This window comes from Cyprinodon tularosa, unplaced genomic scaffold, assembly GCF_016077235.1.
Source record: "Cyprinodon tularosa strain WSP-4 unplaced genomic scaffold, ASM1607723v1 ctg74, whole genome shotgun sequence".
NCBI lineage: Eukaryota > Metazoa > Chordata > Actinopteri > Cyprinodontiformes > Cyprinodontidae > Cyprinodon > Cyprinodon tularosa.
Window position 1 is genome coordinate 732,925 of NW_024039496.1, and position 27,076 is coordinate 760,000.

Genomic DNA, 27,076 nt, shown 5'->3' on the forward strand with positions numbered 1-27,076 from the left:
TTTTGTTTGTATAAAAGTTTTATTGAAGAGAGAAGACTTGATCTCGATCCTCCACCCTTTAGAGGGAGGTGGAGTTTAGCATCCGAGTCATTGGAGGGGCAGCAGCTCATCTGCATATTAGCAAAGAGACACCCCCATGGTGACCCTCGAACGTGGTGGGATAGGGCGGAGAGGCTGGCTGCGTGCCGGGGGAGTTCACCGTCAGTTCAGGGAGAATGAGCAAGTGCTACTGCGCTGATCTGCATAAGACAGAAAAAAAGGACAAAACAGAAGTAAAAACAACTGTGAGAGGAAAACAAGAGAGAAGAAAAATAAGAGGTGAAAAAAAGATAACATTGCTTCAAATTGGATATAAATGATAGATTAGAGGTGTGAGAGGGCTGTGTCTCTTGTTCCCAGGCATAGTTGTTGTGATGAGCTCTACACAGGTAGCAGAGTCACCAAGAGAGCTGGGTTATTGACTACCATGATTGCTGGGCCAGTAAATTTGACCCTAGGCACTGACTACCATCTGCTTGCTATATAACTTGCAGGGCAGTCCCTTATCTCAGAGAGATCAGAACCCCCCCTCCCCATGTACATGCTCCTACACACAAACTACACAAACACAAAACACACCTGCAGGAACTAAATATAAATCCATTATCTGCCTAGAACCTCACAGTCGCCCCAGGTCTTACAGTCGCACACGCAAACACTCGCACACATGCATGTATGCAGTCTCCATTGATGTGTCCAAGCCGGGTTCAATCTAATAAACACGGGGTCAGTACCACGGTAATCAGAGGCCTGTCTATAGTGAGAGAGCCTTTAAGGTACCCCCTAATTGTATCCCTGCAGCCTTGTTGTCTAGATTTTTATAGCTGATACAATGTACACAGGAGAATGATGGAAGGATCAAAGTAGGGAGAGAGAAGCTGAAGTAATGGGGTGCAGCTATATCTACTAATTTTTCCACTCTAACAAAATGGTTCTGTTTATCCACCCTTCTCTATTGGCAGTTTGTTTTCTTTAAGTTCTTCTTGAGGTATGTTTTGTATTTTTATCCTTACACAAGCTGAGTTTTTATGAAAAAAGCAAAAATTCACAGTCTGTACCTGCCAAAAGATATATTTTCTGCCCTTTAATTGTTAGAATGTTTAGCTTCCTAATGATGCAAACCTGCTCTATCTCTCTTGGGATCTTGGAGGCATCTCAACAGGTCAAGTAACAGTTATGTTGCTTATCAGCTGAGCTGCTAACCAGTGGCTGCGCCAACAATCAATTGTCTATTAGCACTGCACCTTTAATGACCTTGCGCAGGAACTGAAAGCATGCTCTGGTCTTATCATCTATGCTGCATTGGAATCTTTAGCAGGATGTCTGTCACTAAGTTTACAAGGTATTGAAGTAAATATCTGGCCTAAAGTACCCTTACCCAAAGAAACCTGAGGCGTGTGTACCAAATTTCAAGTTCCAGTTTGACCCCAAACTTGGGAACTTACTAACCTGGGGGAGGTCAGGAGGAAACCCAGCACTGTTAACCTTCCCTTCCAGGTACTGCCAGACCACCTGATATGCAGGCTAGTTATCCCTCTACAGCTTGTCTTGACTTTCCTCAATCAGCCCCTCAGATGAATGACTTTCGCTCCACTGGTTTCTCTTAGTGAGCCCATTGTGCATATCTTCGGTTTTGATGGAAGGACCACTTTCCATCTCCTCCGACGTGCAGCGGTGTTGATTATCGGGTATCCACTTGGATAACACTTCTAAGCCGTCCCACTGGACTAATGGGTCAGAGGCTGCCGTTGCTCTCACGAATATGGCCTTAGTTTTGCATGTGGATTGTGGGACTTGAAAAGACTTACCATCTCATTTAATAAGGCTTGTTGACAGAGATTTGCAAAAGCTTGATATTTTTAGTTTCGGCACAAGAAGTCATGTTTGTAGTGTGCCCCAAACTAAGTCAGGGACATAGCAAACTTATGCAAGGTTGCTTTTGGTTTACCAAATTCTGGTCCCCTGTGTTTTTGTCAGCTTTACTAACATATCAACTCTAAAAATAAAGCCAAAGCTACAGTAAAAACGGTTTGGTCAAATCATATGTATGTGTTAGGTCGTTAGGCATGTTTTTTCTCAAGGCTTTAAAATTATCCCGGTCCACTTAGACTATTTTGCACCAGTAATGGGTCAACAATGTCTGTACCTGCTAGACATACTCCAAAAGACTGGTGATGCATGGATATTTAGGTAGTTCTGCACGTGATTGATCCTGAAAGGCTGAATGCAAAGGCAAGTTGCAGTTTCTAGATTTTCATGGGTAAGAAAGCCATGTAAAAAAACCATGTAAAATTTTCTGTCTTCCTAAAAACCCCGTAAGCTTCTTTGTGCTGCTTTGTCACAAATAATATCAATAAGATGCACTGGTGTTTGCTGTTGTAAAGCAGCAAAGTTCACACATCTAAATAGGTATGATACTTTTTAGAAAGCATGACCTTCGTTTGCTCATTTTCCTTTATGTTCCAAAGTTATGGTATAGAAAGATGTATAAATGTATTTTAATTTTATTAGAAGGATAATACTAACATTTTGTATTATGTCTTTTTCTATACTGCAGGTACAGAGAGGCATGAACTGACCTCCTGGATGAGTTTTGAATCCATCTTCAAGTTCTTCAATGAAGCCTTGAGTGCGAAGGAGGAGGAGGAGGCAGAAGAGAACGCCCATGCTGTCACAACACGCAGCGGCTCCCTTAAAAACAAACACCAAGATTTGTAGAAACCCAGCATTGACTCAGCAGTAGATTCTAAAAGGTGCATCAGAAACGAGAGTGCAGAAATGTTGCCCTTTGCTCTAATTTTTGTTTTTCTCTCCACTCTTCCCCTGCAACCTCCCCAGTCTCCCTTCCAGCACCACCCAGCTCATGCAGTTACCTTGTTGTTTGAGACAGGAGTACGGGGGTCACCATGTATACACCACAATAACGTTTTGCATTACTTCTAGATGAGTGCAACTGTCAAAGCAATATGGAGCTGAGTGTTAGCGCTTCCCGTGGGCTGTGGCCCGGCTGCGGGTGCGGGCTGCAGCAGCAGAGATTAAGGCTGACAGGCGCTGTGCACAATGCACGGTGGTGCACCTCTAATTGTCCTGACATCAGCCTGAAGTGAGCTAATGCCCCCCCGTCCTCCCATCCGCCCTGCTCAGTCGCTCTCTCCCTCTGTGTCTTCTTTCCTTCCTTACTCCTAAAGCCTGTGCTAATTTAACCTGCAAGTTCAACTGAAATCTCCTAAAGTCTACCACCATTTCCATCCTGCTAATATTGTTTCTTGCTGTAGGAGGGTACCGTCATTTACCAGTTTTTAAAATTGGAAAACATCTATGACGTCTATATCTTTTTAAAAAAAAGTTTTTCTGTCTATTTTCAGATTTTAAACTTGATTTTTTTTATGTGTTTGCCTTGATCTTTTCAAACTACTTCTTTAATAAGATTATTCTTTTGTTTCTAAAGCTTAAACAGAATTTGTTCTCACACAGTAATACCTACCATATCTTGTATGTCATATTTCAAGAATCAAGCAGATGTTTTTTTTCTCCAAAGTTTACTTTTTTCTTAATTTCCTCATGTGATATCCCCCAAAATGGATCTCTGGGAATTATTGAATTTGGTGAAACAAATAAAACAAAAACAACCTGTTCTGAATATGAAGGAGGAGAAAGAAATCAAGACACCAAGCTTATTTAAAAATCACTTAAAGTTGGGCGTAGAAATGGGGTTTGAGTGATATCTCATTTTAACGGGAGCCAAAAGTCAGCCCACAACACTCATAAAAGCCCAATATATCGCCTTACACATGTCAGGAAATCCTAGACTTCAATATTATTCTGAGCCAGAATGATATTTCCTTAGAAGTTGAAGAATTGTAACATATCTTCTCTTTTTTTCCTTCCCTTTCCACTCAAGTACTCTTTGTGTGTACTTGGACCTGTCAAACTCAGCTTCCTGCTCGGCTCCCATAATCTGACTGTATGACACAAACATGTTAAAGATTTTTTTCATAAAGCCTCTGTGTTTTATAAACCACTCAAGGCTTAATGGAATACATTTCTAATGTGTCTTGACATTAGTAAAAACTCAAACTTGAAACTGAATCTTAGGATACCTTAGTTGCATTCTCAAACATATACTTCCCTCATTTTTTTCTTTTTTCTTTTGCTGTATTGTGAAACTTTCCCCACTGTCAAACGCTGCCTCTCCTGCTCCGTCTGTGGTTTAAGGCGTTTGTGGATTATCTTTCTGCTGTAATGAGACAAGTGTGCCTGGTGGATGCGAGCCTAATTTCCTTTTAATTTGATTTAGATCTCTCCAGGTTTCAGCTAAGAAGTTGGGCTTATTATTTGATATTTGACGGGTCTCATTTCAAGATACCACACCTCGCCTTTGTGCTTTTCAGCTATGATCAGTTAATTTCTCACTCCAGAATTTGTATATTGTTGCCTTAGGAGTAAACAAGACTCTCCTCGCTGTTTTTTTAATATCCTACAAGCCATATATATGAAAAGAACTAAAGATCCAAAGCACAGTCTGCAAATAAATTGCTTTTGAAGAATATTTTATTTTCTGCAGAACGTTATTTGTTCTAATTATTTTATCTTAAAATCTCCAAGCCTATGGCAAATGCATGGATTTTTCTTTATATTGTTAATTTTTTTCCACCCCTCGGTCTGAGTTGATTCATGTTTATGTAAAATTGTAAAAATTGTTTTAACATCTCTCTAGTGCAGTAATCACATTTCTTTAGATGATTTTATTATTCTGTAATTGACCAATTAAAGCAAAAGGAAATAAAAGGAACTATGCATCTTTATTTTCAAGGTAGTTTCTGGTTATTTTTCTTATTGCTTTACTTTTTGTTTAATATATATTAACGAATGTGGATATTGTAAGCTTTGTTGGCTTCCTCAGGTAAAACCATTCAGCTTACCACAGTACTTTGTGTTTAATTACAAACTCTACTTTCAGAGCTCATCGCTGTGGTCTTAACATACTGCTAGCCCAGTCTTTACTGGTTGTTCAGAGGAAATTAAGTTTAGCAATAGTGCCTAACCTAAATTGGTTTCAAAGCAAAATGATTGTGAATTGGTGAAACTTTTTTAATCTACTCTAACAAGATGGAATGCAGTCATTTATCCCTGGTAACCAGAGCTAAACTGAGGTGTTTAACACCTGCCTTGGAGTTAAGAAGCTCAGCTTGCTACTGATTTTTTGTTATTCTGGTTAAGGCTGGACACAAACTTTAATTCTAGAATTTTTCTCATCCAAAATGTTTGACCATTTTTAACCTAATTAAAGTGCACATAATTATAGTATTTGCATTAAATGTATTGATTTTATAACCAATATTAAAACATCTGTCTTCCTTTTTCCTGTTGGTTGCACACCACACAGATTATTTCGGATTATCACATAAAGATTTTTAGACGAATTCTAATCAAAATGTTTTGGATGAATTTGCTTTTAAAAACATAGCAAACGCTGTTCTATTCAAACATCATTTAACATCACTTTTGCATACAACAGTTTAAAAAAACCTTTTAACAGCTATTATCTAATATCCTCAAAAATTCATTTTTAAAGTGCAGCAGATGTCATTGTCAAATCAAATGAAACATCCTCACTCTTAAAAAAAAAACTAAACTGTAAAGAGGGTGGGTGGTACCTTACACTTGTTTTTCACAACCTCTGATATAAACTGTAAAATAGCCACACCTGACAGATTGCAAACTGGTATTAAGGTAACTACTCATTAATTCCTGCTAGAAAACATAACATTTCTCACTGTCTGAGCTGTTTATCTCCTGGCGTTGATGGGAGCTGACTGGAGGTAAGGATTTATGAAGCCACCACATCATTGCTTTAGACAGAAAGCAGGTTGGTTAATTAAACCTTAAACACAGCACAACAAAGCTGCTTTAAAGGATGCATTAGTAGTTAGATGTATCTTACACAAGTTCAGAACCAGTTTTTAGATTTTTTATTTTATTTTAGGACAGAGGGAAAGATCAGTTTCTTGATTGGATGCCCCTCTTTGATCCGTCGACCTAACACTGTGCAGGCGGTGCTCGCCTGGTTCCACTTGTCGTTCAGGAGGGTAAATGGAAAAAGATTTCTAAAGATTTATTGAGGGGGCGTTTAATGACCCGATCAGTTTCGCCATGTGAAAACAAATGATGCCGTAAAACCTTTGCTAAATTGGAGTTTGTATTTTTTATTTAGTATGATCAAACGAGCAAAAAGAAGAACGTTAAATCAGTTTGCGATTTGATTTCATTTTGACACGGTTCCCGCCACAGAGATAGAGGTTTTGATCTACCAAAGCTTATAAGGAGTTTTAAAACCCCAGACTTTAAAATTTAACTTACCAAAAAAAAAGAAAAACAGTTTAGAGACTTTCTAAGAGAAATCCATATGAAAAGCTCTTTTCCATTGAGCAGTTTGTTGCTTTTGCATATAGTGACACAGGTCATGTTACATCCGACTGCTCAGATTTCTTCTCCCACTTTCAGGCCACGTCTTCCTCACTTTACTAAAGCACATGTCCTTATTGCAGGTTTCAACTCTTTAGACTCAAATCACAAGTGAACTCTAGTGGTCTTACTTTTTAATCGAGGTGTTCCAAAAACAAAATGTAGATGGCTTTTTAAAATGGGTGTGAAAATAAACAGACAAGAATAAAAGGGGTTCCCCCAAAGCAAGAAGTACTGTATTCAAGAGTAATTTATTAAAAGAAAACTCTGGAATTAATTAAAAATAGCTTGCCTTATTATGATTGGTTGATATCAAAGTGGTTATAGTAAACCAAAAAGAAAATATATATCTTCTTAGAACATCTAAGATTTTACAAAGAGATACCATTTAAATGATCCTTGCATTATAAACATACATTTCAACCGGTGATCATTTCTGTAAAGTGTTATTTATTCTTCTAGCTGCAAAATTGGAGAATTTAAAGTGTTAATGTGCCGGGGTCACGAAATTTACAGAGAACAGACCATGTTATGGATTCATATTTAGAACCTAAGAACCAATGAAACGACTAACACCAACTGAACTTTTGACAAACATGATAGGATGGCCATAAAAACCCAAGAAGCCATATTTTGTATTAATTGGTAATTACTATTTTCACTTTTGTTGTTAAATTTTATGCTCTTTTTTCCCTGTACATTTAAAAGAAACAGACCTACAATCCAGATGACTTGTTGTTTTAAAGAAAGTTTGGTGTGTTTGTCCACTTGGTTGGACACGGGTGGAGAGCACCATGCCAAAGAAAGAAATAGTCCTGCTTTCAAAGGTTGATATTTCAATTTTTGCTTCAAGAGAGATGTTGTCACGCTTGCTTGCCCCTGGCCACTCTGATGTCCGCGCTGCCCCTGCAAAGGATGAACTCTCTCCAAAAGGAACCAGGCTTTAAGCAAAGTTGGAATGCCACCCCTCTGACACCCCCGCTTCTCAAACACACACACACTCCTTCTGCGGATCACTGTCAGATCGCTATTTGCATAATTATATGCTCAGCTCAGAGCAGAAAACTAACCTCCGAATTTTACGGGTCAACTATCTGCAACAATCAATGTTTTATCGGGTATACTAAAGGAAAAAAAATATCTTTAACAATCACAGTATGGAAGAACCCACTTTCTTTTCTCTTTCCTCCCCCTCCCCTGCTTCATCTATAATCTGCTCAGTTCAATTACATTATTGGCATGACTGCCTATCAGAAACAATATTTTCAAAGAGTTTAACGAAAAACTCCCCAACAACAAGAAGAAGGCACTCTCCTACAGTCTTTTCTCTGGATCACTATTGACTGCAGAGAATGTCGGGCTCAAATTTAAAGTTGCATTCCAGATTTGCATCTCTCTTCTGTCCTCTTTTCTCTGCTCCAAGGACTCTTTTATATAAGAGCCTCTGCATGTGTATAAGCACAGGACAGATCTGAGCTTGGTCACAGGTTTCGTTAGACATCATTACATATTCATTGACTTGGAGAGAAACCATTTAATCCAGTGGAAACAACTCCTCTTCAGTCGCCCTCTCTGCATCGCTATTCTAACGAGGACTGAGTCTAAAACAGCCCTTTTGGGCAGGGGGTGGGGGGAACAATCAGCATTTTGGAGAGGAAAGGTCTTAATTTTGCATTGGAAGGAAAGTGCACCTGGTGGGGTCCTGACCCTTTAGATGAATCGTGAAATTCCTAAAGATGTGGAAGGTGTTTGCCTGTTTTCTTAATGCCATTGGGCTTGTTAAATTATGTAAAACATTATCCCAGATAAAGGAGAACTTGTGAAATCTAACACTGGGCTTGGTGTGCAGATAGGATCACCTGCTGTCTGCATTTCATTTCTTTCTTTCTTTTTTTTGTGGAGGTAAGCACAGTTAAACTATATAAGAATCATTTACTGTTCTCAGTGATTTTAAGGAAAATTAGTTTTACTAAGCACCTTTTTTCATAATCAAGAAGTATACTGTAAAAAAGTGTCATAATATTCATACTGACTTGGGTGTATTAGGCCTGACTACCCTGGCATATAAAGCTGGACTATGGGACAGCTGTTGGCAGGGGCCCTTTTTATGGTGTTCACTCCATTTGGCTTTAATAGTGGCTTTCAGGCCAACCGCTACTCTATCCCCTCACCGCCCCTTCAATTACACCTCCTCTGATACTCTGCTGGCCTAAAGACCCAGCCAAATACATGCCGACAGGGAAACGCAAACCATTTCAAGAAAGGACACTGTCTTTTTTTTTTTTTTTTTAAGTTTAATTCCTCTGATTATCCAAGTGAAGTCATGTAGGGATGAAGGGAGAAGATGTAAGGAGAAAAAGCTTGGTGGCGTCAATTTGAAAAGGCCTTGGATGTCCATTAGGGGAAAACTTGTCATTTTGGCAGGAGGGGGTTTGTTGGCCTCTTATCGGGGCCTTTTTCCCGACGCATATCAATCTGCATCATTTATTGCTTAAACTTTATATATAAATAATAAAATATACAAAATAATATAAAGGACGTACTTTTGTAAAAAGTTACAGACAGAATTTTCCTATTGATGTGTTCCAGTCACCTAATTTAATCATCTTCAAAAAAAAATAAAATAAATAATAATAATAAAAAACGATGTGCTTAACTCAATTAATTTAAAATAAAACGGTTGGATAAAAATCTCACTATAATATAGTCTGCAAACAACAAGAATACTTTTTTTCAGATTTTTGTCGAAATATCTAATTGTTTTTATGAAAAATTAATTAAAGTAAATTTGTAATCGTTTAACGTTTTACCTTCCCGATAAAAAAAAAAAAAACTGGCTATGAAAAAAAGCTTAATATGATTATGATGTGGTAAAACAAACTATATAAAAACAAGGTAACGTAGTCAATTAAACCAGCGGTCAGTAAAACATTGTTGGAAGTTTTTCTTTGAATAAAAAATAAAATCATACGTTTTTTTTCTTTTTTTTTTTTTTTTCTTTTTTTTTTTTTCTGATCAGTAAATATTAGCCGGTCACTTATAGGCTTACTCCTTACTTTTCGTAATAAAATCAAAGGTCGAAGTTTATTTGAGGATATTTTTTATACACCTAATAGCATCGAAAAACTAGTTGTGATAACAAATCCATTAAGCATAACTCTCCCTGAGTAAATATCTTATTAGATGAGCAGTTATCGATCAGATGGAGGGAAGAAAAAGGCCTTCCTTCAAATCGGAGGGAGAAAAAAACCCAGAAATAATAATAATTCAAATAATTTCCAACAGATTGCTAAATTCTTACCACGGTAATATTTTTTTTTTAGCTTATTATATCAAAGTATGTCGAAATAATTCGTTTATTTAGATACAATATTAACTTTTACCGGCTGATTGAAGGCCTGTATTTAAAAATTTAAGTGAGAATGAAAGATATAAATGAACCTACGATGATAAAATGTTGCTCAACTCTATGGATTTAGGCATGTTGGATAATGTTGGATGGCGTTATATATATATATATATATATATATATATATATATATATATATATATATATATATATATATATATATATATATATATATATATATATATATATATATATATATATATATATATATATATATATATATATTGCTTTTACTAGGCAACAACATGAAAAACCCAATGAAAACTACAAAAACAATCAGTTTCTGAAAGCAACTGATGTTCCGCGCGCTCGCACGCACGCGCCATCTTCTCTCTTTTGGGTTTAAATCTCAGAAAGGAAGGAGCGCGAGGCGATATTAAATCACACATTATAGATGAGTTTCATCATGTGCACGCAGCCCTCCGAGGATAAACACGGGCGGCGCGTGGGGTAAAGTAGAAGAAGATCCGCGAGTTATTATTACTGAGGGAGCGGCCTTTCACTGGCAGCGCCCTGCCTGCATCCTCATTACATCCAGCCCCCAAAAAGAGCTGGAGCTCTAAATGAAGTTATTGCCATCCAATGAACTCAAATTAGCCGGGGCCACACCATGACAGACAGCCCAGGCTGAGGGGAGGGAGGCGCTAGGTGGAGGGCTTTGGCAGGTGGATGTTTCTTCATGTGTATTTCATGGTTCTTCAAGTGGAGCCGAGTTCATTTCCAATCTGCGTGGTTAATATAGTTATTATTAAAGGTGGCTTGCAGCCTGTTTGGATTCTGCTCCTATGGTGCCTCATCTCCTCCTCTCTATTGAACTTCTTTATCAGTCGCTCAAAAATACAACGTTTCTTCCCCCTTCTTGGGTTTGAATGGCTTTTTTTCTGTTTCTTCCTCATTGTTGTTTGCTACCTGAGTCAGCAGGGGAGAGTTTGATGGAGGAAAAGAAGGACAGGAACAGAGGCGATGATAGGAGGAGATGAGTGAATTTACCTGCTCCTCCAGTGGCGAGGCTTTCTGTGTGTGAAGTTAACGAGCGGCCAACTCCACTTTATTGCTGTTTATCCCCGCAGCTAAAGCTGTCAGGGCGTGACAGATTGGCAGCATCTCTAATCAGTGCCCTCTTCGAGATCCTCCCCTCCTCTCTCAACTCGAACACACTTCTGATCTGTCATAAATCCCTTATTTTACTAATGGCATCATCCACTCACAATGCACTCTCAGATCTTGTTGAACTTTTCAATTTTGTGGTTCAAAAACTGTCAAGAGATGCATGAATTTTTAGCCATTAACTGTTCAATGAGTCTGGGCAAAACATTAGAAGTTTGAATGACTTTGACATTTTTAAAAGCAGCTGGGGTAAAATTCGATGTGCAGAAAAAAAAAGAAAAACAAATACTATTTATTGAGAAGTAGTCAATTTAACATCAAAATATCGCCTACAAAGTTTATTCGTGTCAACTAACATGTAAAAGGATCAGTTATAAAGTAGTGCATAAAGTTTAAATTACAAGCAGTTGTCGAGGAAAAACCTTTCCTAAAAAGAAACGGATCTCTAATTAGTTTATAAAAATCTGAAAATCACACAACTACTTTTTTTTAACCTTGTAGAAATATTCTTTTTGAGTTTCTTCTAAGCAAATAAACCTTTCTGGGGGTTTTTCTGACAAAAATGAGTTTATTTCTCTTCTAGTTTCTATAGCAGGTCGTTTCAAAGTCTAATTTTCACACAGAGACTAAAATATTGTTTAAGTATTTAAATTAGTTCAAAAAGTCGATGAAAAAGTTGACAAAATATAACATTCATTTTAAAAATTCTATCAAGTAACTATAAATTCGGAACATGAGTAGAAAAAAATTAGATTCGATCTCTCTACATCAATATCTCTACAAACTAAAAAAAATACTCAAGCTCTCCTTTAATGTAATTAGGCATTTCAGAATGACCCTTCCCAGTAACTTGGTAAAAGTAAGTTTTATGTTTGCTTGTAATACCTCATTTCTAAGTTCAGTCTATATATAAAAAATAATAACAATAATAATAATAATAAGACTTACTGAAAGTTTAGATAAGGGGTTATATTGATTTCATATTGTAATTGAACAGAGTTAACACAACAGAATACTGTTAACAGTGTAGTGGTATGTTTATCTCATTACCATTGTTAAACCTCTTAGAAAGAAAGAAAGAAAGAAAGAAAGAAAGAAAGAAAGAAAGAAAGAAAGAAAGAAAGAAAGAAAGAAAGAAAGAAAGAAAGAAAGAAAGAAAGAAAGAAAGAAAGAAAGAAAGAAAGAAAGAAAGAAAGATCAATAAATTAGAACTTTGATTACAGGAGGAGGAAGTATCTCTGCTCCATCTCTTCCCATAATGTCGGGTCCCCATACACCGCCTGCAGAATAACAGCAGACCTCCAGCTATATTTCACTCAGTGCCTTCAGTAGGATTGGCGCTTATCTCGCCAACACAGCTCTGCTGACCTGCGGGGCTGCAGCTTCAGAGGTGTGTGTTTGTGCTGAGGTGTTGACCTGTCAGGGGGGACTTGTTAGGACTTTAACTCCGACTGCTGTCGGTCTCCAGACGTCCAAGGGTGGCATCGATTTGAAACTTGTCCCGTCTAATTTGATGATAACGTCCAGCCCCTGCTGCAGCACCATGGACAGCACACCGTCTTGACCTTGCCCGGCTATCAAATTACCCCCTCCTCGCTTTGACCACAGTGGGAGCCCAGCAAGTTTACTGCAAGCTGGGGGAGAGGGGGAAGACAAATATTCGCTGAGACCGCAGCTCAAGCTCTGTGTCTCTGAGGTAAGCTGAGAGGAGCAGGTTGGAGGTCCATTGCTGCCTCTGTAAACCTAGCTGGGAAAGAAAAAGAAGAATTGTATCCCTAACACTTCCCTCCTACCTTCATCAAATTTCTTGACATCTTATAGTCTGCACATTCCTTATTATGCTTCAAAGTTTCAACATAGCCTTTTAGTAAAAGATAATGCAGTCAGGTAAGAGAAGCAGAAGTAAAACACAATGTATAAAATTATAAATGTAATGCTAATATTAAAATTTTTATATAAACTGCATGATGCAAAGAGTTTAACATTAAACATGCCACCAAAACAAATGTAATTATCCTGGTAGTCCAGCTTCTCTTTACTTTGTTATGCCTCTGTAATGAACTTGTTGTGTGATTACTCATCGTTTGAAGCACTTTGATTTGTCTTGTTGTTTAAATGTTTTATGCAAATAAACCTGCATTGCCTTCGGCATCAAATATGTTTGTGCTCGGTTTAACAAAACTCTTGTAGTTTGAATTTGCCCACTTATTCTCAAGAGCATGTTTTGCAGGTTAGGAGGGGACGCATCTAACATTTGTCGAGCAGACTGAAGACCTGCAGACCATACAATCCATCCCTCTATCAGGAGAGCTGCTAAAGATAGCGACATTTCTCCATGCCGCCGTTCAGGCTCCAAGTCAAACACGACAGAATACATCCAGTAGGTGGACGTCTGCTGCGCCAAGTGCGCATCTGTGCGCGCAAATAGAGCCGACAACAAGCAGTTGCACATTCTGTAGATCGTCTGAGTGCAGTAGCACTCCATCAGCTGGTGGATGGTTTGGTCACAAGTTGATTTAGGGGGTGAAAAAAAGTTGGAGGAAGAGCCTAAAGCACAGACGGGGGGGTGGGTGGGGATTTACAGTTGGGAAAAAAAAGAGAGAGAAGGTTGGAAAGGGGGAAGAGAGAGGCTGTTTGATGGAGCTCTACAGCTTTGAGACAGCTTGTTAATTAAAACCCCATGAGATGAGGCTCTGCAGCCACCGTCCATATCAGAGCTCTGCTAACTATACTGACAGCAAGTTATTATAACAAGCCTGCGCCTCAATCCCATACCTTCTTTTTTTTTTTACTGTTATTATCGCAGCCGAGCAGGGAGATATCTTAATTCGTTAAAATCCCCACCATGGATGTGGAAAATGCTGTTTTCTACTTAAGAATTTATGACAAACCTTTCTTATTCTCTGTCATTCTAAGGGGATTGGATCCAAAATGGCCGCTTAAAAGCTCCAAAATCCAACAGCTTAAATTTGGCAAATTCGATTAAGGAAAGAATAATTGTCAAAAATGAATAAATAAATGTCAAAATGTCAAAAATGAGTTAGTCTATATCTTTATATTCAGTCTGTAATATTATTCAAAAAAAAAAAAAAAGTCATGACAGTAAGCTGCAAAACCAGCCCGAGGTATTTGCAAACTGCACAGCAGGACTCCAAACCAAAATGTGTATTTTCAACCATTTCTTACCAGAAAACTGAGCAATAAAACGCGTATTCTCCTTAAATGATTTCAACCAATGACATTTCATGATTATTTCATACTGTAAACCATATACAAAATGTCTTAAATAACAAAATGATCATCTTTAAGTCAGTTTATGTAAAATATTGCGTGATTTTTCCTCCAACTTCTAAATTTGAATGCTGTAAAGGGAATATTAGTTTAATTTAAAGCTTTATGGTATTTTGATGTCCGTCCAAGTTCTATTTCCGGTCTTGCAGCCTTTGACAGGCTCAGCACTGTGGCCTGAAAAGAGGCTGGATCAGTTGGAGATAATATAGGAAGTCAAAACAAAGAAAATACCCCCCACCCCTTTTTTTTTTTCTGTTACAGTGCCTTCTGATCAATTTCAATCGAGGTCATCTTATGCTTTATCCCCATGCATTATTCTACCTTAATTGAACTCCCAACCCAGCCTTTTGCCTGCGGGATCTGCGAGCCATTTCCAATTCTCTGTATATACATTTGTGGAATGATGGCTTGTTAAGTCGAGGAAAACAAATACCAGAAAGAAAAAGAAAACCCCTTTCTCTCCCCAAACACTCAAAATGTATGGCAGAATCCTGCGCATTATTTGAGAAAAATAATAATAATCTGTTATAAGATAACTCATGCGGACAGCAGAAGGAGGGGGAGATGTGGGCTCTAGCAGGGGCTGAGCTGATACCTGACAGGGGGAGGCTGCAGGTGGAGAGGCCCCCTCTCATACTGTATACAAGCAAACCTGCTGTGCCAAACCACCCAGGTTACAGCTGGGGGGTGGGGATGACTGTAATAAATGGAGCGTGTGTGTGCGTGTGTGCGCGCGCTGGTGGGAGGGGGGGTCAAAAACAATCTGATAATACAGCTTAATCAAAAGTGAAACCTTGCATGCGACTGTTCTGCTAACTCTAGGAGGTAAGATCCGTTTCTCTCAGTCTACATGAACTCCCTTCATCTATTAATGAGAGATCTGATCAGAACAGTTGATAAAAGTTGTTTTCTCTGCAATCTTTCGTAGATAGACTGTTTATGCAAAATAAAAACGTGGCACTGGAAAAAGGGTAATCCCTATCATCTCGAATATGACTGCAGTTCTCTCTTCTTTGTGTAAGAAACGAAGCCTTTCCATGAACAATATATATATATATATACACAATAACAATAATTCCAAACCAATATATATTCTACCAGACCCTTCTTTCTTAAAATAAACATCCACTTTTCAATATGTCGTAATTTTTTTGATCAATAAATCAATCCATCTTCAAGAGGATAATCTATTAAAGGTTTGGAGTCTGGCATTGTTTGCCGAAACTCAACTGCAGAATAAAATCTTTAAAGAAGAAGGGAGGAGAGGAAGGAAGAAAGAAAAAAATTAAAGCAAGAAATAAACGAGGAAAGAAATTATTAAAGTAAGAAATGAAGGGAAGAATTAAGTATCATAGAAAGAAAGAAAGAAATGGAAAAAAACAGGAAAGAAAGAGATAGAAAAAGAAAAAAGAGAAAGAGAAACGGAAAAGGAAAGGAAATAAAGAAATAATTAAAGTAAGAAAGTTAGAAAAGCGAAAGATAGATAGAAAGAAATAAAGAAGTAAAGAAAGAAATAATTAAAGTAAGAGAGAAGAGAAAGAAATAAAGCAAACCCTTTCTCTCCTCTTCCCCAAGTGTGTGTGTTTTTCTTTTTTCCTTTTTTGTCACAGACCGCCGTGTAAAAAGGCTCCCGCGCCGCACCTGATCTGTCTGCGGCTGCTCTGCGGGGCCACAGCGCGTTTTAAGACAGCTGTAAAAGGCTCCAACACATTCATCAACGTCAACACAGCGACGAGTTGCTATTTAGTGAAAGTGTAACTGCAGTAGTACATCAAAGAAGAGATTATCACTTTGTTTATTTATTGATAATGGCCAGCTAGGTCAGTGGATGAGACAGATGTTTGTGGAAAAAAAGTGAGAGGCATTTTAAAAATAAAAACAAAACAAAAGTAAAAAATCTATTGACTGTAAATTAAATAAAATATAATTATACATTTTTCCCAACCATCCATGTGTCAAAACTGAGAGAATAAGCGAAAATTTAAGAACTTTTGTAATAATTTTCCCTTTTACAAATGTTTTATTTCAACCCCCCAGTAAATAATTTTTTTTCCATGCTCTTATGCTCTTTATCCTTATTCTTGTTATCGTTGTTTTTTTTATTAACTTAACAATAATTTTCAACAACTGCAAATATTCTTCAGAGAGTATTTTCAAAAGGATTATGCGCAAACTTTTTTTAAAAGTCTGACTCGTGTTAGTTGTTTGTCACTAATGTCATTTTACAGCTTAACAAAACAAATCCAAATCTGTGTCAACACTGGATAATGTCATTAGGAAATAACGTAATATTATGCACTTTACAGTCATGTTAAAGTTTGTAAGAGCTGTGAAAACTACTGGTTAGTAAAAAAAAAAAGAAAAGAAAAGAAAAGAAAAAAAAAACGGAGAAGATCCTCTGCTGCGCCTGCATCAGAGAGCGCGGTGTGGAGGGAGAAAAAAGGAGAGAGAGAGAGACTGGCAGGGAGGTTCTTGTTTTGGAGGGTCCCACGACGCAAAGCGCCATCTAGCAAAGTGAGGTAGAAACGATCCCACTTCTTAGGGTCGGGTCTGAGTAGGAGGCTCCCTTTTTACGCGTAGGGTACAGTGGGAGCGCAACAATAAACACAATGTGGTTTAGCACCTTTGAAAAACTCTAAACGTTTTAAATTCAGGCCATGGATGGACTGTTATGTAAATTATGGTGTCTTTTCCTGACCCGAAGAGACTGATGGGTCTCAGCACAAAGTGTGTCACTTTAATTCTTAGACTGAAGTGTAATAACCTGCGCATACAATTACAGAACACAAAGAAAAAAATATATATACATATATATATATATATATATATATATATATATATATATATATATATATATATATATATATATATATATATATATATATATATATATATATATATATATATATATATATATATATATATATATATATATATATACATATATATACATATATATATAAGTGGGTGATCTAGGGACAAGATCTCTTCTCTCTTTTTTGCCAATCAAAAGCTGCATTTTTTTTTTTTGCACAGTGTTCGCAAGTCATTCCACTGATGGCCATCGGTAAGTTCTGGTCAATTAAAGAAGAAATAAATAAAATAAAAACATCAGCGTTTCACCCACACGTCACAATCCCCTCTTATGATCCTCGCCGAGCTCATTTGCTCCATATATATAAACACCGCTCACTCCTATTTGCTGTACCCGTCATAAAGGTAATGATGGTGCAATAACAGCTATGGTGCTTTAAAGAAACATTCAGCATAAGCAGCCCTATGAGTATAGCTAATAATGATAGTAATAATAAGAGACAATAATAGCAATGATCGTGTAAATACATGGACGCATGGAATGAGCTGTAAATATCACAGCGATCAAGGCATGGCTGTATATCTGAAATGATCAAAGCTCCATTGGTAGAGAGAATCCTCAGTGTCAGTGTCCATCTGAGGCTACGAGAAACTGGAAATACTAGGAATCAGCTGTGTATCAAACGCCCAATGAATTATTGTAGAAAGCTGAACTGACTCATGTAGTCTGTTTATCAATGTATGTATATTGTAATGTATTTTAACATGTTAAGATCAACCTTGTTTGGCTAATAAGTGTTTTAGTTACTTTGTAGTATAGGTGATTTCTAAATTTTAGTCTGTACTTCCTTGTATCCTTTATTTATGTGTAAATATTTAATTTATTCCTTATTTATTTCTGACTACCATTCGATCTCAGACTGCCAGCACAAATTTATAAAAAAAAAGTTCAGAAATAATAATTAAAACTAAATTTCAACTTTATGTCGTTCAGCGACATAAAGTTGTACTATTATACTGTATAAACATGACCTTGCCCTGATAAATACATAAAATGGTTGTAAAAGCCTAATATTAAAGACAAAATTCTGATTTAGGGTTTAATTTTTATTTTTTTAATTTCTGTAATTGCATTGTGGTTTCTGCTTTGTTCTAATGATGTAATCACCACAAGGTTATTGGTGAGATTTTACTTAAAAAAAAAAAAAAAAAAAACAAAAAAAAAAAACACTTGGAATCTACCCCATCTAACCCCTTGCAGGGTTTGGATACAGAAAAAGTAAGATAGTATATAAGTAAGTAAGATATATATATATATATATATATATATACAAATCAGAAAATCATAGGCTTGCATCGTAATATCTGTGTTGAAGCATCACCTTAAAGAGGTTTTCCATCTCTGTTAGTGTAAACGTGGATTTCTTATTTTAATTCATTCCACATAAAAATCAAAAGGAGTCATTAGAACCCTTGGAAACAACCGTTTTTCTTCTGCATGTGTGCAGCTATTAGACCTCAGTGATTCCCCTCCTCTGGTCCACATGTGCTGTGCGCTTTGCGGGCCTGCGCCACGGCATCCACACCCGCGGCTTACATGACCAAACCCTCCTACCGTCAGGAAAAGGGGGGGAAATAGAGGGAAGATGTGATGGAGCGTATTTGAAGTATGACGAGCTTTGTGGGCCACTTCTTTTCATTCTCATTGCCTCAACTATACGGCCGCTTCAAATAAGCCTCTTTTACTGAATCCCTTTCCCTCTCTCTTCCACAACACACACACACACACACACCCACACACCAACCAACCCCCTGCCACCTTGACATGAATGGGCGGCTGACCTTTAGGGCCGTGTCCACTCTGCGGTCCAGTTTTATCCAAATAAGCCTTCTCTTCTCCCCCCTCCACACCCTCCCCCAGCTAGACCGCCTCATATGGTGCCAGTAATTCTTTACTGATATCATCAGCGGATGCAAATGAATTTGGACGGAGTGGTGTGTGTGTGTGTGTGTGTGTGTGTATGGGGTTGGGGTGCATGGGATTGGTGGATAAAATACCACACTGGCTGCAGAATGTTTCATGTGGAGAGATGGGTAGCTTTATTGAATACCCTGCCACACGAACCAACTCAGTTCAATATATTGCATGAAGAGAAGGGGAGGAAAATAAAATACACATTCCTATTGGAGAAATCTTGGCTGTAAAATACCAGCTAGTAGAAAAAAAAAATCGGAATTCAAATGAGATGCGTTTATTTCTGCGTGGCCTTTGAAGAGGAGAGAGGGGTCGTGTCACTCAAACGAGGGAAAGGGCCACTCCGTTATATCCCCCCGCATTCTCTCTCTCTTTCTTTTTTTCTCTACACCATTCCCTTCCCTTCTTCTCTCGCTCAGACCGACCCCCACTCAATCCTCCCGCGTGCACATTTTCAACTATAGCGCGCACGCCGGCTTTGGGGGGGGCGACACAGTAGCTAGATTAGAGCTTTGCTTCTTTAACAAGGGAGAGGAGGCACTTCTATAATCACAGCGGCGGTATGTGTGGCCACAAAGGAGTCTGCAACCAGCGCTATTGGTTAGAACGGTGCAAGCTTTGACCGAACCACAAATTATAATATATGATCCATCCATGAATCAAAACGCACTAGTCACCGTGCGTAAAGAAGTTATTTACCCAACTAATCACACCATTGACCGGTGCATTTTTTTCCCCCAGAGCATAAAGCCCTGCATATGGCCTGAGTTCAGATAATTCTCACCAAGAACACGGTAATTATTCAGTTTGTATATTGAAAACAACACCTTCCTTGTTGTCGCTTTTTAGTGTGTTTTCCGCGCGCCTGCTGGCCTCCTTCTCTTGCTTCCTTCAAGCTAAGACGTGCAACATGGACACAGAGATTTGATGGATGGCGCTGAGTAAGATGTAAAAAAGACACATATTTATCAACGTCTCTTGTGAGGTGGATAGGAGCTGGAGACAGAAAGGAAGAGAGAGAGAAAGGGGACGATACAGGCACAGACTACAGGGGATACCTTACTGCTGCAGGAGCGGCACACTGAAGCATATAAAAATATCTTCCTGTTTACCCCTTTGGTTTATAATACACTATTAACATGAGTATTACAAATAAACTGATGAAATGTATTAATTATTTAAATCATATGTTTAATATTAGCTTTCTGCTTTATTTAGTAAAGGTTTAAGAAAGGCTGGTATGTTTGTCATGAGTTTTATTATGAATGAACATAAATGCTTTATGGAAGTTGAGATTTGTTAAAAGTTTTCTGCTGCACATGCTTTTCCACCTGCAACCAGTTCAGCAATACCATTAACATAAAGTTGCACTTGCAACCAACCTGAGCTTTGTAACCCTAATGTATTCTGTGCCATTGAATATCTTATAACTATGGTTGTCATGGGAACTATTTAAATCCACTTTTTTGTATGTTTATAAGTTTTAAATATTATGATCCATTGAGTTTAGTGAAAGCACTGCTGTTAAGGTCAGCAGGAAAGCTTTGTAAATGGGATATTTTAGCAAAGCTTTTAAAGAAAATGTTCTTATACCAGCTTTTGTCAAATAAATTTAGAGTCTTACTGCATGTTTTAGTTATATTTTAGGTCTGAACGAATTTAGCTATTGTTATTACTGAAAAGAAACCTGTTAGCCAGCTGACCTTTTTCACATTAAGATGACTGTAACATCACATCATAACTGTGGTTTTGGGAAACAGGGTTTACATTCCAATTTTAAGATAAAAAAAAAGATATTTATTGCTATTTCAGTACCTTTTGTCTCTGGGTTATTTTTGCAACAAAACTAATGCTAAAGCCACAATTTCTAGCAAACCGATGCCTTAAACCCGATTAATATAACATATCTGCTCTTCAAATGCAACATTTTGAAGGGGGAATTGAATTAATTAATCTCCTAACTATTTCAATGATGTATGCCTAAAGTTGTTTGGCAAAGCATTCGTGCTAAAGTAAATAATACTAGCAAGCCATGCTTCCTAACCTTGAGGCAGACAATTCCAATGAATAACATATCTTAACTGTGAGAAAAGGTTTGCACATACCAGCTTTTTAGAATCTTTTTCAAAACCTTTTTATCATTTCAGTAATTGTTCGCTTCTTAATCACAAACCAGCTGTCATTTTTTATTCTTTCTGACATACCATGAAAAACCAAAAGAGCAAAATTATATATAAGCATTCTTACAACAACCTATTTAATTTAGAAACCAGAAAGTTACATAGTTTCTGAAATTTACCCAAATGACACAGATATAATGAAATATATACTGCTCAAAATTAGCAGATGGATGGATGGATGGATGGATGGATGGATGGATGGATGGATGGATGGATGGATGGATGGATGGATGGATGGACGGATGGATGGATGGATGGATGGATGGATGGATGGATAGATGGATAGATAGATAGATAGATAGATAGATAGATAGATAGATAGATAGATAGATAGATAGATAGATAGATAGATAGATAGGACATCTAATATTGCAGAAAATGAATGAGTCTATTAGTCAAACCTTCAACAAATGTCTTTGGCCTGCATTTAGAGGGGAGTTTGGATACCTGCTGAAAAGCTTGCCAATCCATTGTCAGAGGATAATATGGCAGAGGACTGCAGAGGGTGTGGGCTCAGTGGATTATATCTTTTCACGCATTATTCTGCTTGAGTGACTTGCTGAAAAAAGCGCGCAGGCACCAACAAAGATTGGTCAGGCATGAATGCAGCCTGTGTGTTTTGTCTATATAACATATTAATCCATCGCACCATGAAGTGGGAAGATTTGAAGAGCCTATTTTAATATGACTTTCTGAATACATTAATTTACCTTAAAAGTAAACAGATAACGCATGCGCACAGACAACTTTGGTCAGTCGATATTGTTTTATTGTACGCAGTTCGTTTAAACCAAACTCAATGAAAGTGGGTCAACAATAAATTATAGGTAGGCTATTCATTTGATTGCAGTGAAATGCAGCTGAGTGAAACATCGAGGAGTCCGCAGACTGCGGTGACATCACACACACACACACGCCCACACGCACACACCATCTGGAGCGTATTAGAAAGAGAAAGCCGTAAATATTGCCTGAAAAGCCCAGGCGTTATCAGGTATGTAAGCCCAGGCCTTGCTGCGTTCGCGGCCCTCCCATATGTTGACATAATCAGACTGTTGGGGATGTCTATTAAAACGTGTCTCAATTTAATAAATGAACAAAGTGATTACATTCAATTTGTTTGTTGCTGCTTTCCGAATGTCTCCCGGTGTGTTTACATTGTTTATTCCTTTTGGTAATAGTGGATTATGGTGGTGATGAGATGCTACAGGACTCACTGGATGTTACTATTGAAGTAGAAGCAACAGGCATGAACTCAAACCCTTGCTCCTGCAGCTGCAATCGTCATCATCTCCTACATTTGTTTCCTCCATATTGGCTAAGACACACTCTCCTACTCTGACAGAATGAGTTAGAAGTTCCACTTAAGCCGCTGGCTTAAACATCCAATTCAAATTTTCCCCTTTAAACCTAAGCCTTTTCTTTTACTGCTCTTCCTGCTTGGTATATAGTGCGGTTTTACTTCCCCAGCATCCATGCAAACAACTGTTGGCAGCAGAAGCAGAAAGTTACACACTGAGTGTGCAGATAAAAGTGCATGCATCTGCACAAGTAATATATATATATATATATATATATATATATATATATATATATATATATATATATATATATATATATATATATATATATATATATATATATATATATATATATATATATATATATATATATATATTCTCACACTTTCCCTATTCGTTTCAGGCCGTGGAACACACACGCACATCAAAAGCGCAGACACACATGCACAGAGGGTGTGTGTGTGGAAGAGAATGAGCGCGTCAAAATTAGCCTTACCTTTCCCCCTTTTCCTGCCATGAATCTTTATCCACACGTCGTTGACAGAACTTGTCTTGATCCAGCCGAGTCTTTGAGCGCTTCCAAAAAATGTCCACAGTAAAGTGCGCTTTAACTTGGAGATATACCGTAGGCTACATGGACACAGTCTATTTATGTATTTATTTTTGTGTTGCGTCCCCAACCCCAGAAGGCTTTGGTAGAGGAGGGAGAGGATTGCAGATTGAGACATATTGAGCTCGCTTTTAAAAGGATCATTTCATCATGTGGGAGGTTGGGACACACAAAGTTTGGACCCGTGACTGGCATTCCGGAGAGAGACATGCATATTTTAAAACAACAAAGCAAGACAGGGACCGGGGGTGGGGTGGGGTGGGGGGACTTTTGGGTGGAGAGGGAGGGGAAGAAAAAAAAAAACTTTGAAAGAAGTTACTATCAGATGAACAGCTGTCATTATTGGGCTCGACTAGAGCGCATATTAAGATGTAGTCGTCTGGTGTGGGGGTGTCTAACAACTCGTTGAAAGATTAATCTTTGTTTGTTTTAGGTTGATCTATTTCATAATATTATAACTAATTATATTTTCAGGATTTGTCCATGTTAAACTTGCCATTTTTGGTCAACCACATATTCCACATATTTTATTAATTTATCTAATAACTTAGTTATTTATATAATTAATTTTGAGTGAAACATAAAAGAATATTATCCTGGAATAGTTTCAATAAGAAAAATGAATAAATAAATAACTAAACCGAAGCTCAGAATCCTTCTACACCATAAAACAATGCTGGTTAGTTCCATCCTTTATTTTGGGGCTATTATCAGTCAAATGTCCGAGTAACACCGTCTCAGGACGCAATTTAAAACGTCTACCACTTTGTCACGTCACACACAATTGTATCTCTCTCAAGCAAAGCCGGTGCGCTTAGCGCTGTCACTTCTGCACAGCTTTTACAACATCACTCCCCCCTCTTTTTCCCCCCACATTCTCTCTCTGTCTTACTTTTCTAGAGGCTTTTTTCCCTCTTTTCTCTCTCTCTTGTCTAAGGGTCCATTCGCGCAAGAAGGAGTGAAGAGGGCATAAATAAAAACGCGCTGGCTGTGACGAGAGATCTGTCCGCTGGAAATGAAGGACCGGGGGGTGGGGGGGTGCATGCAGTGGTGTAGAGCTGGATATCTCTGTTAGTTGTCAGCGTTTAGTCCATGGCTGTGGAATGCTAATGAGCGAGGTCTCTCTCTCTCTCTCTCTCCCCCCTTTCTCCCCCTCCTCGTCACCCTCCTCCTGTCCACCCCGCCTTCTCGCTCTCTCAGGGAGAAAAGCGGATCGATAGCTGACCCGATGGTTTTGGCCAATGGTTTATTTATCTGACCAGGCAATGATATTATCAGCCTTGAACGTTATATACAGCAAACGTCTTCCTAAATCAACACAAAAAGATCCGCTTACACAGCGGTCCACAGGCTTTCTCACAATCATCTCTCCCTCTCTCCCTTTGGCTCATACGCTTACGTACGGTTTGTGGATACGCACGGGCGCACGCAGACATACATTGTGCGTGCCATAGTTCCAACAGTCGGGCGTGTGCGCGTATAAGTAGGGAGGCGTCCCTTGTGTTAAATTCGCTGCTCCAGAAGGACTGGATTTGATCCATGGCTTAAAGGTTGCCTGTGTGGTCTGCGGACTGATCTATGCCACCAACTCTATATAGAGCTCATGCAACTAGATGTGTCTGGATGCTAAAATGTGGCACGCATCTCTCCCCTCACACAAGCATTGGCCATCAGTTCCCAGCCACCTTGAAACACCCAGGTGGATGGATGAGCTATAATGCTGAAGCACTTGTTGTCATTTTTTTTTTAACCATATGACAATATGAGAAATAAGCCGCGTCACACTTCAGAGGGGGGGCTCCCAATCGTTTATATACGCGGGAGCCCCGGCTATTTGGAAACTGTTATTGTCTCAAACAGCCGTATTTGTCAAATGTGAGCGAGCTGCTGCTGCTGTTTCTTCTAAGTGAAAAGTAGTGACGTGTGACGCCAAATAGGACGTTTTTCTTTCTTTCTTTCTTTCTTTTTTTTTTTTTCCACCGCTGCAGAACGCTGCAACACCGGTCTGCATCGAGGGGTTCAGGAGAAATAGGGCTCCCTGACAACTTGGGATAATAAATGTTTCGCTTTCAGACAGATATCTCAAACGTGAAATCGCACCCAGCTGCTTGTGTAAAAGCAAACAAATAGCCCCCACCCGTGTTGGGAGTACTCCACTTGTGGTTTGATGAATGAAACCAGACAAAGGTAAATGGTTATTTAACTCATTTCGCTGTAACACTTTGGTGACCGGCGTTTCCTCATATCCATCTCCTTCTACCCACCGCAGATAACCTGACAGTGCAGGTATTTCCTTCTAATTAATGTTTAATTAATAACAGCTAATGTAAAATGTTAAAAAATTACACGTTATTATTTTTTTAACATTTAAAACATTACACGAGGGAAAAGTCTTTATAATAAAAATGAAGTATCTCAGCAAAAATCCGTTTATTTCCAGGGTCCTCACATGTTTGATTTGTATTGCCTATAACTGAAACGTTAATTAGGAACACATGCCACCATTTTCATGTGTTTTTTGAACCGCCGCTTTATATAGCCTGCAGTGTAACAATTGTAGAACAGAATGCTCTCAGCGAGAGGATAAAAGATAGTTACTCTGGAGGGGATTCTGAATACATTATGTGGAGACAAGCAGCTGAAAGCTACATTTAATAATCCTGCAAACACACTAAATTCGTATCTACATTAAATAACACAACAACATAAACAAATGGGGCGTGATGGCCATATATAATCGTTACCTGTTATCGTGTGAATTCAAAATCTACATTTGAAATAAAAAAATAATTACAGAGAAATAGCTCCTTTCAAGTTAAATATCACTAATTTTTTTTTAAATAATTTTATTTTCCATTAAATGCCTTTTTTTCACCGGCTAAGTTGAGTTAAGAGCATTTGCAGTAAGTGAAAGACTTCCCAACTTCCTAAAGTAAACAGCAAAGAAACTTCACAGATAGTAAAGAAAATACCTTTTTTTTTTTTCTTTTTTTTTTCTTCTTTTTTTTTTTTTTGCTTTGCAGGTACTTTCAGTGGATATAACGCATATTTAAGCAGACCTTCTTTGTCAGACAGTCTTACAAATACAGCTTGGTTACACTCTCGAAGTGTTTTAGGAGGTAGGCCGTGCAAAAAATAACATATAAATGGGAGTTGCACTCAAAACACAGGGCTGGTAATTAAACAGGATAACATATATCACATCCCTACTCTGCAGTTTTTTATCATTGCCAAAACTGAACACAAAGGTTTGGGGAAAATGACATAGAAGCAGCTAATCTCATGAATTCAAGAAATGTCAAATCTAACTCATATGTATCTCCAAAAAACCCCATATATTTTAAGCAATATCTTATCACTCCTTACGCTGCGATTGTAATAAAAGTGCAGGTAAATAACTTGGCTTCCCTTCTGTCAACAGGGGCGTAAATGGAGACAAAGACAGCAAAGAGATAGACCAAAGCAAGGGCAGTGATAGTGAACAACCCATCTCACACACTGAGGACTTATCGATGGACTCATTACTCTCTGGCTGTATCAAGCAAACCAAGGCCACATCTCTTTTTTATTGTCACACACACTCAGACACACACCGCCATACACATGACTTTCTCCTAACACGCATATCCTCTCGTTTGTCTCAGAACTCCCTCCCTCCCTCCCTGCCTCTCTATTTCCACACAATGCATCACACTCGGTGTTCCTATCGACTGGCTTACATGCTGTAAAATACATTTTCCAGATTGATCACGCATATCACAGCAGCTTTGCAGCGGGGGCCCCATAACCCCTTTTTGCCAAATAAAGCCCACGTCAATACAGAGCATGCAATGCGCTCTCAGCGCAGAGTATTTATTTATTTCTTTTTATTTTAAGAATGGGTGG

General features: G+C 38.2%; 1 protein-coding gene and 1 long non-coding RNA gene across 2 annotated transcripts in view; one reads left to right on the plus strand and one right to left on the minus strand.

Moving 5' to 3' along the window:
• The window catches only part of fam172a (family with sequence similarity 172 member A), a 202,268-nt gene extending 197,417 nt beyond the window's left edge, over nt 1–4,851 (plus strand). Inside the window, exon 11 of the mRNA XM_038269803.1 lies at nt 2,597–4,851. Within this exon, the coding sequence (XP_038125731.1) occupies nt 2,597–2,757 (161 nt within the window). The 3' untranslated portion in view covers nt 2,758–4,851. The remainder of the gene's footprint in view (nt 1–2,596) is intronic.
• On the minus strand, nt 1–23,396 carry LOC119773021. Its single transcript, XR_005279332.1, has 3 exons — nt 23,078–23,396; nt 2,619–2,730; nt 1–239 (listed from the first exon to the last, which is right to left on the minus strand). It is a non-coding gene; the product is annotated as an uncharacterized LOC119773021 (long non-coding RNA).
• Nucleotides 23,397–27,076: the final 3,680 nt, after the last annotated feature.